The sequence below is a fragment of the Balaenoptera physalus genome, assembly GCF_965194825.1.
Source record: "Balaenoptera physalus genome assembly, chromosome: 3".
NCBI lineage: Eukaryota > Metazoa > Chordata > Mammalia > Artiodactyla > Balaenopteridae > Balaenoptera > Balaenoptera physalus.
This window is the reverse complement of record NC_138890.1, coordinates 107,311,494-107,326,027: the sequence shown is the minus strand read 5'-3', so window position 1 is coordinate 107,326,027 and position 14,534 is coordinate 107,311,494. Positions and strand designations below refer to the sequence as shown.

The 14,534-nt window shown below is 34.0% G+C and overlaps 1 protein-coding gene across 9 annotated transcripts in view; it reads right to left on the bottom strand.

Annotated features, from left to right (window-relative positions):
- TMEM161B (transmembrane protein 161B) overlaps positions 1-14,534 on the bottom strand; it is a 69,681-nt gene that overhangs the window by 18,105 nt on the left and 37,042 nt on the right. For all 9 annotated transcript variants that reach the window (XM_082458133.1, XM_082458134.1, XM_082458135.1 and 6 more), the window contains one exon: positions 12,986-13,142. In XM_082458133.1, the coding sequence (XP_082314259.1) occupies positions 12,986-13,142 (157 nt within the window). The remainder of the gene's footprint in view (positions 1-12,985; positions 13,143-14,534) is intronic.

The following is a 14,534-nucleotide window of genomic DNA, read 5'->3' as shown; positions in this document are numbered from 1 at the left end:
TAAACACACAAACAATATTCTGATATGTACACTATGATCTAGCTACGCCCATATGTTCAAGCTTTCATTCAATAGTCCCCAAACCTCCACTTAAATCAGAACAGTGTATTTACCGTTGCCTAAATGTAACAGTTATACTGTCTTGGATCATAACTTATTACCTGAACTACCCTCTTCCCTTCCCTCTACCTAATCAAAGGCTCAGCTCAAGCTCCACATCCTTCATGAAGCTTACAATTTACCTCTTCCGCCCAGACCATTCCCTTCCTCTTTTGAACTCATAGCACTTACTACTATAACTCATTTGCCAAGTATACAAGCTACCTTGAGCTGTAGTGTTGCACAGATATAAGAAAGCAGAAAGGGTGATAAAATGAGATGATCAATCCAGGAGGCACAATATCCGACTAACAAAAGTGAGAGGGAGAAAGAGAACAGGGGATGGGAGGATTACAGAAGGGAAAAAACTATCAGAGACATAGTACAAGATAATTTCCAAACTTGAAGTTTCCAAATTAAAAGAGCCTACCAAAAGCCCAGCACAAAGAATGAAAAAAGATTCTCAACAAGGCACATGATCATAAACCTTCAAAAACCACAAATAAAGAGAAGACTGTGAAAACCTTCTGAAAAGAAAAATAAAGCAAAACAAGTCATATGCAAAAGATTAAACATCATGACACTGTACTTCTTAACAGCAACTTTTGACACTGAGGACAATGGAGCAATGTCTGCAAAATTATGAAGAAAAATACTGACAACCCAGAATTCACTATTCAACCAAAATATCAATTAAATAAATGAGAGCAGAGAATTAAGACACTTTCAAAACTGCAAAGTCTAAAACTCGTTACCTCACATGTGTAAAATGCTCCACCAAAACATTTGAACAAACCAAGAAAGAGAAAAACACTGATTCCTGGAAATGGGAAATTAAACTTGGGAGAAAGGCAAAGGGAATTCCTAGGATGGCAACAAAAATAAGTCCCAGGATGATAGTTGTGTAGCAAGCCAAAAGGTCAACCAGTCCAGATAAAAGCCAGAGAACAGAGGTCTCTGGGAAGGGTATCTCTATGGGGGTGGGGGTGGGATGGAAGAGGAACTAATACAAATTGTAAGTGACGCTGTGAAATAACTATTTTGAAAAGCTAGTGGAATTAATAATAAACACAAAGAAAAATAAGTACATTTAAAAAAATTATTAATTAATGAAAAAACTGCAAAAGAAGATATAATATCATATAATGCTCACATATAAACAATATTTATATAGGTGTAATAATCAGAAGGCTTCCCTGGTGGTGCAGTGGTTAAGAATCCGCCTGGCAATGCAGGGGACACGGGTTCGAGCCCTGGCCCAGGAAGATCCCACATGGCACGGAGCAACTAAACCCGTGCGCCACAACTACTGAGCCTGTGCTCTAGAGCCCGCAAGCCACAACTACTGAAGCCCGAGCGCCTAGAGCCCATGCTCCACAATAAGAGAAGCCACCGCAATGAGAAGCCCGCGCACCACAATGAAGAGTAGCCCCGTTTGCCGCAACTAGAGAAAGCTCGCGCGCAGCAACGCACACCCAATGCAGCCAAAATAAATAAAATAAATAAATTTTTAAAAATCACTGAATTGATTTCAACAAAAATTGTAAAGTAACTATATTAAGAACATAAAAAAGAGAAAACAGAGGATGACAGTTTAAGAAAAGTCCTCAACTATTACAAGTGATGAATTAAGTGTCAGTAGTATAAGCATTATACTTAGAAATATGAAAAAAATTTTAAAGCCAGAATAAACAGCTAAAACAGGACCAGAAGAAGTGGCAAGAAGGTAAGGGACTCTTGGTTTTTAATACAACACTTTTAGTACTTTTTGTCTATATAAACAATGTATATATAGTATTTAATAAAAGTTAACATTTTGGAAAATTCAATCTAGATTTTAATAAAATCTTGATCTACAATGTACCCCCACTCTGGAAAAAAGTACATTATGTCCTAGAGTTTAACAGAACCTAAACTACACACAAATTCACAGTGTAAAACACATATGCACTGAGATTATTTCCATGTCCTATGAATTAAAATAGTAAAATGTTAATGATGATTAACATTAACCAACTGTTAGAAAAGCTTCCCATGCTTGTTAAACACTATGATCATAAAAACCTTAAGATTTCAATACAGTCTAAGTCTTTCACTGGCAAAGATGTGACATACATACACCCAGGACAGAACAGAACAAGTATTTCACCTATTTTATAGAGAAGTAAATAGGCAGCTTTTCTAACAGCTATACATTCCCTATAAAATAAGAAAAAAATCTGAGTATTTTCCAGCAACAACCCTTAACAGTACATTCCTGGTCAAGAAGAAACTGGCCAAGAGTTACATAAAGATTTGCTGAACCAACTGAAGTCTATTCTCGGATTTTATTTTGTAGATGCTTCATTATGTTTCAACTCAAAACTCAACTGCTTATCCTACCAAATTTTTAGAGCAATGTGTATTTTATTCAATTAATATATAACAGACCCAAACAGTATAGACTAAACAAAAATCTCCTAAAAAGAAGACTTTTGTTAGCATTAGACATATCAGAATATAAATCTGGCTTTTTTTTTAAAGAGACAGGAGAAATAACTACATTATGGTACCACATTTAGTTCCTCACTAACAACTGTGGTAACTTTCTTTTGAGATCACTTATAGAGACTTTCTGTACTAGCTAAGAGATTAACAAAGTTTCTGGTTGAGATACTTACCAAATTTCTCTAATACTTATATAACGGATTGTTTCTAAATAAGGAAGAAACATCCTTTTATTCTCTAATCCCATGAATATGCTTATTAACAATAAGTTATTCATATAGAAAAATAAATAATAAACTACACATGAAATACTATAGAAATGGCTTTCAAAATAAAATTTCTCTAAGAGCTATTTCCTTTGATCTGATCTTTCTTTACTAATTGTCCACAATTTCCAAGTAAATTAGATATAGTTATTTTTAACCCTTTGGTACACAAATACAACTCAATAATGTAAATAACATTATGATAATACCAAAATTAGGCTTCTATCAGTACATGTATAACAAAAAACACTTACTAGGTAAAAATATAACATTTATTTATTTATGACTTAATGGAAATAATAGCCAAGTACCTTCACTTGAGTAAATGCTTCTCCCTACCTTTATCTTGCTATTATTACTTTCATAGATCATCCTGTACATTAGACTTTCATAAAGAATATTATATTAGTAAATATTCAAAACTATAAATGCAAAACCATTGATGCAAATAGTCATTTTCTTTTTAATAATTTTCCCCCTTGTTAATTAACCCCTCAGTCCTAGCTAAACGGGCCACCTACTTTGGGTGCTAGCTTATTTTGTTTTATATTATAAAATCTCAACCCCTGAAATAAAGAGAATGTTAGGGATGGAATATTTTCTGCCATGTGGCTGACATTTTTAAAGTTCTAATTTAATGTCAATGTATTTCACAACTGGAATTAGGTCATAATTTATAGATACAAAAATTACAACAGAAAAGAAAAATCAAGGACAGGTAGGAAGATTTACACAGTAGGAAGTATTTTAAATATATTTATCTTTGAGCTGGAGATAAGAGCTTTGAAATAGTGAACAGGCTTAATTTTTAGTTCTAAAAATGGCAAATTTCCCTCATCTAGGATAACAACTTCAATAACATATACATGTCAAAGCACTATGATGTTTTAACATAATTTATACTTACATTGCTTTAAAGCCCCAATTCTCGTATTAAGAAAATGTCTACTACACTGTAACATCTTGAAATTATTCAAATATATTTTATAAATGCTCTTTTGAGAAGGAAAGAAATACAAAGAAATCATATTCTGATAAGAAATGCTGCCAATTTTTTTGCCAATATATAAATCTAGTGTATAGTAACCTAAGGAATAAACACAGAGGTTTCACAGACATTTCTCAAAAATTTTTCACAAAATGTATAATTACCTTTTTAAAATAGATCACGTTTCCACTCAACTAAGCAATTTCCATGTAAACTGCAAGCTTTCTAATACGTGAAAAATTATATTGTTTTTGTGACCACTAACAAAAAAAAAAAACCCTAACTTTTTTCCTATTCAAATGATTAAACCTAACACATCTAGTTTTCCATAAGAAAAGGCAAATGAAATACTCAAAACATTATACTTTGCATTCTTGCTGAAGAGAAACCTAGAAACTATACCAAGAATCTGCTATAGAATGGACATTAAAAACTAACAATAAAGTAATTCTTATGAGGTACCAAATAAAATCCTTGTCAAAATAATCTGATCCTGTCTTCAAATGTTAAAAAAACAAAACAAAATTTGGGTAATTTTTAACTAAAACATTTTTTCATGTTTTCTTGGAGGTGAAGGTTCGATTATTTTTAGTTAAAATTCTCTTAGATACAAGCCAAAAACTACTATGCAATTTTAAAACCCGTGCCACAAAACAGCTTACAGCCAGCCTCAACCTAACCAGATAATGGAAAGAAATGATGGCCAAAGATTTTTGAAAGCATAAAAACAAAGGCTTTATTAAAAAATAAAAGCAAACAAACAAAAAACTATTAATTAATCTTCTGATTAAAATAGAGCAAAACAATCAAAGTTACACTTACATTTTTAGATTCAGAAGGAAAATTATCATATCCTAGCTAAAAGAAAAAAAAAAGTCATACCTAACTATATATTAATAAACAGAAAAAGTCCTATCTCCCATGTAAGTTCTCTATGTAACGCTAGGTTTCTGACCTGAAAGGTGAATAATCTGACAACACTAATATCACAGAAGATCTCCAAAAGTTTGTTAAAGAATCAAGTTTTGACACAACACGCTATGTACAAATTTTCAAGACAAAAAAAGTACCTTGGCTCAAATTCAATAGCTTTGACTCTGTTTCTTTCTCACTAGGAAACATGATATCTTATGCAGTTCACTTCAGGGTTTAGTGTTTCGTTTTTCTTATTAATCTAAAGCAGAACATTTTTGTAAAGAATACAGTAATTTAGAATCGTTTAAGGAATTCAGAAGAGGTGACTAAGTTGCACTACTTTGCTGTAGTTGTCTATTTCTTACAGCAAACAAATACAGCATTTAATCTGTAGACCTTTAATTTACAAATCTACATATAGAACTGAATATTTAACACAGAAAACCTTAGAATTTATTTCAATTTAAACCATTCACAACTTTTTGCTTTGTATAAAATTTGCATGTCTGGCAACCAAGACAAATTAAAATTTTAAAACATAGCCTTAAAAACATACATAATAGGGTTTTGTACCTTAAACCATCCACATTGTAAAATACAAGCACTGTGGAAATGTGACTAATGATCCAGTCCTTTAACCAAATATAATAGGACTACTGAGAAGCTTTATCATTCTTTGTAGAATAGCTTTCTTCTCACTCAAATTCACGTAATTGACTCAATATTACTCTGTGATACAGCTTATTCATAAGAAAAGGTTCTTTTTTAAAAGAAATCCATCAATTGTAGAATATTTTAATTTTTAAAAGTTTTACTTCCACCAAAGGATCTCTGGATTTTTTGCAAGCACTGTTTTTACCTTTTTACTTTTCTTTATTCATAAATGAAAATTACATGCTTCATATTATGAAATCAGTAGACATTTCTCCAGTGACTCTAAGACGTTATGGGCCATAATACAGGAAAGACAATTACTACAACTGCTCCATCCTCATTATAAGGCTTTCTTTACCCCTTACCTTCTACATACCATGTAACTTGGTATAAGTGGAACCGGAACACACAGACTTGGACAAATAGGTGGTTAGAATTACAAATGGGCAAGAGAGTAGAGCTGAGAATTTGTATGGGTTTAGGAGTAAGACTGGAAGCAGGTGTCATAGCTTAGATGCATGTACAACTCAGTTGAAGCAGAAAGCAGAGCTGATGACAAGGGATGGGTCAGTTTTAGGTTCCAGGGTTCAAGATTTTAGTGTCACATGTTTTAAAAAATTATTCTTGTGCTTTTAAAACTTTCAAGATTATGTAAAAATTATAACTGTTGTCCGACACAAGAATGTTAAATAAAACTGATGGGGGGGAAATGACCACAAAAATAAAACCATTTTCTTCCTCACTTTGAAGTGAACCAATTATTTACGTTATATGTGTCTAATCTGGGGACCACTTTAACAAAGGACATTTCATCAGTAACAACTGCAGAGAATTTCTGAATCAACTGATGTATGTGTGACTCTGGAATTAAGTGGAGCCATTGTCCTATGTAATCAATGGAGACATGTGTTTGACTAATAAGTAGGCACATACAATAAGAAAATAAAGAGAAGCCAGACAGAGGTCACTGCAGCTAGACTGTTCATAGGGTGTGAAAGGCATACCAGATATGTTATAACTAAGATAAAAGATAGGCTATTAACAGACTCTTCCTTGGTGTTAATCTGGATATCTGGCATTTAATTCTGGTTTCCTGCATGCCATTGAAGGCAGCAGGTCATTTTCTCACATGCTACAAGTTCGAAGGAAAATCATACACAATTCTACTTTCCTTCTTCTCCTCTACCCCCTTTGTGGAGGGTCAAAGTTGGCAGAAAATAGCTTGGATTATAAAGCCCTTCACCAGTTTCTGTCTTCTCTGGGTTAGAGAGACAGCCAGCTACTAGATTCCCGCAGCGATGCTATTGTTTGGTGCCTTTCACGAGTGTGCTACTTAAAACTAAGCAGAGCCAGTTCAGTGCTGAAGACTGTTTGGGACCTTTGCTCTCATATTATTAGGCATTACTGAGTGAAATGAAAGATAAAAATTTATTCACATAAACAATAATTTGAGTAGTTACTAAGAAGTACGTTTTTCTAATTTCTCTGGTAAGTAGGTATTAAGGGCTGTATCACATTAAATAAAACTGGGTATCAAGATACGTGTTTCTACACAAATACATCATAGCTACAAACCATGAAGAGAATGAAGCAAAAACAAGAATATTCCATAATAAACAATATTTCAGAGAACATAAAAACTCAAAGTATGAAAAAAGTTGCAAGACATACATTCAGCTAGTGCTAATTATCAAGTTAAAATATTTTTAGTGTGTTTCATATGACGATGTCTAGGGATGGTCTTTATTCTGACTAAATGATATTTTCATATATTTAATACTATAGAACTAAATAGTAATATTTTAAATCCTTGAATTTAATCTGCTCTTTCATCTGCTCTTGAATAAGTACAACACTGAATATCTGGGGATATTTCTCAACTGACATGCATGATCAGTATTTCTACCCAGTACAATATAAACCTTGTGAAGACATCAACTCTTAAGGCTTTGTTCTGGCTCTTCTACTCTAAATTATACCTAAATCAATCCAAAAAAGTCAACAGAGAGATAGCACAGTGGTGTCGAATGTCAAATCATATCACGTATTTTAAATGGTATCCACGAACAGCTTTAAAAGATGGTTCAGCAGTCTCTGGTTGAAAATAAAAGATATAAGTATTAATTCTGCTTACTCCCAAAATCTGACTAAATAAACTACACAGGAAGGAAAGTAAAACTCCTCAAAACAAAGAATAGGAAAAGAGATGACAGTAGAAAAAAATTTTCAACAAATTTTGGAAGACATGAAATAGATGGACAAGCAGTAACTGATTTAGGTTTCAGTTTTCTCTGCTATGTTGGATCTACAAGGTGAGGAAGCCAGTGAGAAGAAAGCCAATTAATTCATAACACATGATATAAAAGTCAGGAATTGGAGACAGCAGGGACCTCTGAAGGTAGGGTTGCAAAATGTATGAAAACAAGATGATTGGCTGAATGTCTGTATTAGTGTGATTAGACTTCCCAGATCTTCTGTCTTGCCTAATTATAGAGATTTGATGATAGCTTTTCCCCAATTCTGGCAAAACCCAGAAGAATTAATTTTTAAAGATATTATACCAGAGAAGATTGGGCTTGCGGGTATTATGTAAAACTTAGGGTGACAATGAAGAGCTGAAAACAAAGGGTAGGGGAGGACTCAGACATGCAGTCAACGCCTGCACACTGAACGTTGAGTCTCTGAGCCTTCTTCTCCAATCAGCTCTCTTAACACTGGTTGTCAGACTTAGATCCCACAGATGGGAGAATGGACAATTCTTCTCTGGAGAAAACGACAGGCCCAACAACCAGCAGACACTGATATTCAGAGGTTCCCGAAGAATACTTCCAGGCCTCTATTCAATCATCCACTAAAAAGTCTACCAATCAACAAGCTCCAGCCACATGCACAAAACTTCCAGTTTTTAACCCCTCCTTCTTGAATATAAACAGATACTCAAAGACCACAAGACATTCAAGAACAATCTTAAACACAGTAGAGATTGAAACAAAAAAGGGGGAGGAGGGAGACTCAGAAAATAAACAATGCAAGGTGCAAATTTAAACTTAAAAGCCATTAATATTCTTAAAAATAAAAAGATATTACACATCCATGACACAAGAGTGCTATGAAAATGGAACTTTAAAAGAAAAGTCTTTTAAAAAATGACATAAAAATTCAACAGAAGGCTTAAAAGAGAAAACTGAGAAAAATCAAGAAAATAGTGCAAAATAAATGGAAAGGGGGAGATAAAAATTAAAGAATCATTCAAAGATATCCAACATCTCACTAACCAGAGTTCCTAAAAACGAAGATAAAAAACAGAGAATCTTACCAAAGAGATAATATAATACTTCTGGATAGAAATAGCATATTGAGCATATCCACTTACTTTTTGCCTCTCCCTAATTCCCACCAAAATGACAATAAAGGAATTTGTTTTTAAGTACAGAAATACAGTGAATAGGAAGAGAAAAAGCAGTAAAAATTTGAAGCAAAAAGCAGGCAGATAAGTGGTAAAGAGAATTAGGAAGCTCAATCAGAAAGTCAAGATGCAACCTGCAGAACTCTCAGAAAGGATAAGGAACTGGTCAGATGCCACATAATTATCTACATTGGGGTGAAAGTGCGAATATGTGTGTTGGAACAGAAGATAGTAAAACTAAGTATTTACTAAAAGGAAGTACTTTAAAAAAGTAACCAGTTCAAACTGTCCCTTCCTAAAAGAAGTCTGAAGATTTATGCTTTAGAGAGGTTAAAAAAGATGATCTCTGGCCTATCAAGATGATTCAACAACTTGCCTCACCATATGCTCAGAGCTTCCATTCAGCCTTTTAGTGCCTCAGACTTAAATATAAACAGGCAAATATCGATCACCAGATCTCTGTAAGTCTTTAACATGAAAGACAGCGACCAAACCAAACACTAAATCAACTCAGAGTAAAAAGATACTTGGTGGAAAGAAAACTTTTACAAAATCTATCAATATCTCAAATATACATGAGAAGACAATGTAATCTTAAAACAAGTATGGGACTTCCCTGATGGTGCAGTGGTTAACAATCCGCCTGCCAATGCAGGGGACACGGGTTCGAGCCCTGGTCCAGGAAGATCCCACATGCCGTGGAGCAACGAAGCCCGAGTGCCACAACTACTGAGCCTGCACTCTAGAGCCCGCGAGCCACAACTACTGAGCCCACATGCCACAACTACTGAAGCCTGCGCGCCTAGAGCCTGTGCTCCGCAACAAGAGAAGCCACTGCAGTGAGAAGTCTGCGCACCACAACGAAGAGTAGACCCTGCTTGCCGCAACTAGAGAAAGCCCGCACGCAGCAATGAAGACCCAGCACAACCAAAAATAAATAAATAAATAAATTTATTTAAAAAAAAAACAAAAACAAGTATGATCCTGTGAGGGGTGGGGGATAGAAACAGAAGAAAAAGAAGACTTGAAAATTAAAAATTATAGCAGAAATTAAAAACAAAAATTCAATTAAAGGGTTGGAAAGGTTGGAAAAAACTCCTAGAAAATTAAAATATAAAAATATAAACATTTTTTGAGAGACAGAAGATAAGCACCTTAGAGAACCGGTCTAGGAAATCTAATATCTGAAAAATAAGCATTCAGAAACAGAGAAAATGAAGAAAAGGAAATCACAAATAAAATAATCCAAGAAAAATTTCTAGAAGTCAAGAATATGAGTTTCCAGATTGGTGAAGTCCCAGCACAATGGATGAAAACAGATCCTCAACAGAAGGCATATCTTCATAAAATTTCAACATACCAGGTAGCCAAAGAAAAAACAGTAAAGATTCCATAGAGGGGGAAAATACTGGACATATGAAAAATCAGAAATCAGAAAGGCAAATGGAATCCTTGAAGAGCAAGAATGGAACTTCAAAGACAGAAAAATAATGCCTTCAAAACTATAAAGAGAATGATGTAAAACCTGGAATTCCATTCTCAATCAAAGGATCAATTAATTTTCATGCAGGGTAAAAATATTTTCAGGTGCGTGAAGTCACAAAAAATGCATTTCCCACACGACCTTCCTGAAGATAATACTGAAGGATACGCTCCACCAAAATGAGAAAGTAAACCAAGTAAGAGGCAGACATGGAATATAAGAAAAAGAGTCCCAGTCTGAGAGATGTAAAGAGAATCCCCAAGAAGATAATAACTGGTGCTTCCAGGGGAATAGCTGTGCATCAGTTGGGAAGCTTAACCAATCCAGAACAGGGCCTATCTGAGGCCTCCCGAAGAACTCTCTCCAGGAAGACGAAACTGACATACCACCTGATGCTTCTGAACATACTGAGTTTGCAGCTGAATTAACAATATGTACAAAGAAAACAATGCAAATGAAAAGGCAAGTATTTATCTGTGAATAGCATTTACATGATAACATAAATAATGAATATTTCCTTAAAATATGACATTACTATAGTCAGAAGATAAGGTGAATGGGAAATGATCAATGGCAGGTGACAACCCAGGCAGATGTGCTAAGTCCTCATTTCCAGAGTGAAATGACAATAGTTAAAGCCTAAAATTAAAATCAGGCAGTGGCCTTGTATGCATATGGAAATATGGATATAAACATCAAACAGAAAGGAGCTAGAAAAAGTTGCCTCCAGACAGGTGGAAATTCAAGAGAGAATGTTTAATTTCAATAAAAAATTTTTAAAAATATAACAAAAATATTGCCCAGTATTAAAGGAAATGAGTTTCCAGTTTAAAAGCTAAACCTAGAACTTAACACAGTTAATGATGAAGTTTCAGGATACCGTAAGGATTCTGGTGAAAGAGAAAAAGCTTCTGGAGGGTGAATGTAAGTGGGGGGAGGGGAGGCATATGCCAGGAGCAAGAGGGCATACAATTGCTCAAGAGCCTTCAAAACTCTGAGGAAAAACTATTTCTTTCTTAGAATTTGTACTGAGCCAAAATATAAACTGAATATGGGAAAAAAAAATAAAGATAACTCAGGCATGCAAGATTTCAAAAAAAAAAAAAAAAAATGTACCACACTTTCTAAAGACACTATAGGAGAATGCATTCTGCCAAAACAAGAGAGTAAACCAAAGAAGAGGAGATGATGTTATCCAAAGAGGGGCACAGGGAATTCTTGGGAAGATAGTGAAGGAAATCCCAGGATAATAGATAAACAGGAAGTTGAGAGAACTGAGGGCTCTAGGAGGATATTTCCATGGAAAAACAGAATAGAAATGATGTTATCTGGCAGCCACTATGGAAAACAGTATGGAGGTTCCTCAAAAAACTAAAACTAGATTCCACTCTTGGATATACATCCAGAAAAAAACAAAAACACTAATTCAAAAAGATAAGTACATCCCACTGTTCATAGCGGCACTATCTACAGTAGCCGAGATATGGAAGCAATCCAAATGCCTATCAACAGACAAATGGATAAAGATGTAGTATGTATATATACATACATATACATACACACACACAAAATGGAGTATTACTTGGCCAAAAAAAGAATGAAACTCTGACATTTGCAGCACTGTGGATGGACCTAAAGAATATTATGCTTAGTGAAATAAGTTAGACAGAGAAAGACAAATATTGTATGACATCACTTATATGTGGAATCTAAAAAATAATACAAAAAGGGAATTCCCTGGCGGTCCAGTGGTTAGGACTCCGAGTTTCCACTGCAGGGGGTGTGGGTTCAATCCCTGGTCAGGGAACTAAGATCCTGCCTGTCAAGCGGCGTGACCAAAAAAAACAAAAACAAAAACAAAACCAATGAATGTATTATGTAAAACAGAAACAGACTCACACATATAGAAAACTAGTGGTTACCAAAGGGGAGAAGGAAGGGAGGAGGAGCAAATTAGAGGCATGGGATTAAGAAATACAAACTACTATGTATAAAATAGATAAGCAATAAGGATATATTGTATAGCACAGGAATGGAGTATAACCTGTAAAAAATGCTGTACATCTGAAACTAATAGAATATTGTAGATCTACTATACCTCAATTTAAAAAAAAAGAAAGAAATGATGTATCTGAACTACTGAGGTTTATAATTCTGTAGGAGAGTTTAGCTTCGATACAACGAGAACAGAAAACTGTTCAAGGAGGGTAACGATACTACAATGCTTAACTATCAATAATATTTTCATAGGTGTAACTAAAACCAACTACTGACTTAAGTAAAAAGCTGTCTCCTTAGTATTTGGAAAGAAAAGAAGGGAAGGAAAAGGAAGGGGGAGAAAGATGCAATAATATCTAAAATTAAAGAAATACCACTATCACATAAGATTTAAACATATGGAAGAAAATCTCAAAAGAAATACCTAAAAGAGGTAAAAGTGGCTCCTCTGTGACATGAGTCAGACAGGAAAGGGAAGGCAGGGAACTGGTATCTTTCTTTGTATTTCACTTTGTAAACTATTTACCTCTATTTTGAAAATTTTTTTCAACTAAATAAAGAGGATTTCAACAAAGAAAAATTCTCTAACGATCTAAAATCCTTTTTAAATCAGAGACGAGATCTAATGGTGTTAGCTGTAAAAGGAAAACGAATTCATAAATTAATATTAATGATGTTTTGAAGGATACATTGCAAAAGACAAAACAAGCAGGCACCAGACTAAGCTGATATTCATCTCCTGTGTGGGCTTCGTAAAATTGTAGTAGACTTCAGTTACTAGATACACAACTGTAGCAGCCACTGTGAAATCCACCAGCCACTGATATTCTGGAAAGTAATGCAATGCTGAAAAATAAAGGTGTAAGAAAGAAAGCTTTACTTAACCTTTCATAAACAGCTTAGGAGGACTTATCTATAATTAACTTCAAACATGCTAGATTTTATTGTTTGATGATTTGCAATGTAAGGTTTGCAAATACGAGAATCTAAAAATGCAGGAAATAGATCAAGAATGTTGGCATCCAAAACTAAATTTTAATACCTCATAAATTAAATAATTAAAATAAACCTGAAATGATTACCAAAAATTATTTAAATTGTTGTTAAAAATATATGACTGAAAAATGAGTTGGTATTTTTTAGCTAATCAGCTTCTACAGAAATTATAAATCACGATTTTTTTAAAAGAATCTGAGCTATAATATTTTAGCTTTAGAATACAACTTGATGTAGAGTACTACAGCTTTATTTATATTCATTTCTGTGAAGCAAGAGTGTTGAGCATTATGTCACATTTATTAACCATACAAACGGAGGATTAGTAATTTTGTGAGTTACTGCAGATTAAAATAATAAATTAAATAAATGTACTTTTTATTCTCTCTTCTACTCCTGCAAGAAAAGCTGATGAAATGCCTGTCAATTTTCCATATTGCCATACTACTTCAACAAACTATTCACTGACATTAAAATTAGCATTGTCTGAAACTAAGTATGATTCTATCCCCTTTTCTTCTCAGATATGCTGGTTTACTTCTGCCAGGGAGCAGTCTAAAATATCAACATCATTTTGTAGAAGGCCTCCTAAAAATGTGGAAATATATCACGTACTAAAACAGCATTTCCTACATTCTCACTGGCACATAATAAAATGATCTACATTGCTTTGGGAAAATTTTAGTTGTAAAATGTAACACCTGAGGATATTGTGAAATCAGAGTTTACAGAAAAATTGTTTTAAAAATAAAATACCACTCAAAATAAGACTTATTTAAAATATCAAAACAAACTAACCAAACTTACATTTCTATGAGGTGACAGCAAAAATTCCAAATCCTTTTATAATTGGGTAAATTATTTATTTGCTTCAACTTAATTTAACACACTAAATTTGCCTTCAAGTTATTTTAACTGCTTTAGCTTTTTTGCTGTATTAGACCTAATAGCTTCTGAACATCACTCTGAAAGATTTACCCTAAAGTGGTTGCAGAATTCCTACTCTGTAGACCTCCCTCCTCCCCTCTAAAGTCACTCAGTGGAGCTTTTTAAATAACTTTCTGGAAGGATAGCAGAGAAATGGATGGAACAGACAGACAAATATCTGTTTATCTAAAAGTTTTCAGTTTTTATTAACAAAAGTTAAAGTAAATGTTCTAATTCTCCATGCCTGCCCACACTCACACAGGCTTCCCTCAGGGAACTCATTCACAGCAAACAGCCAAGTGACATTCAAATGTT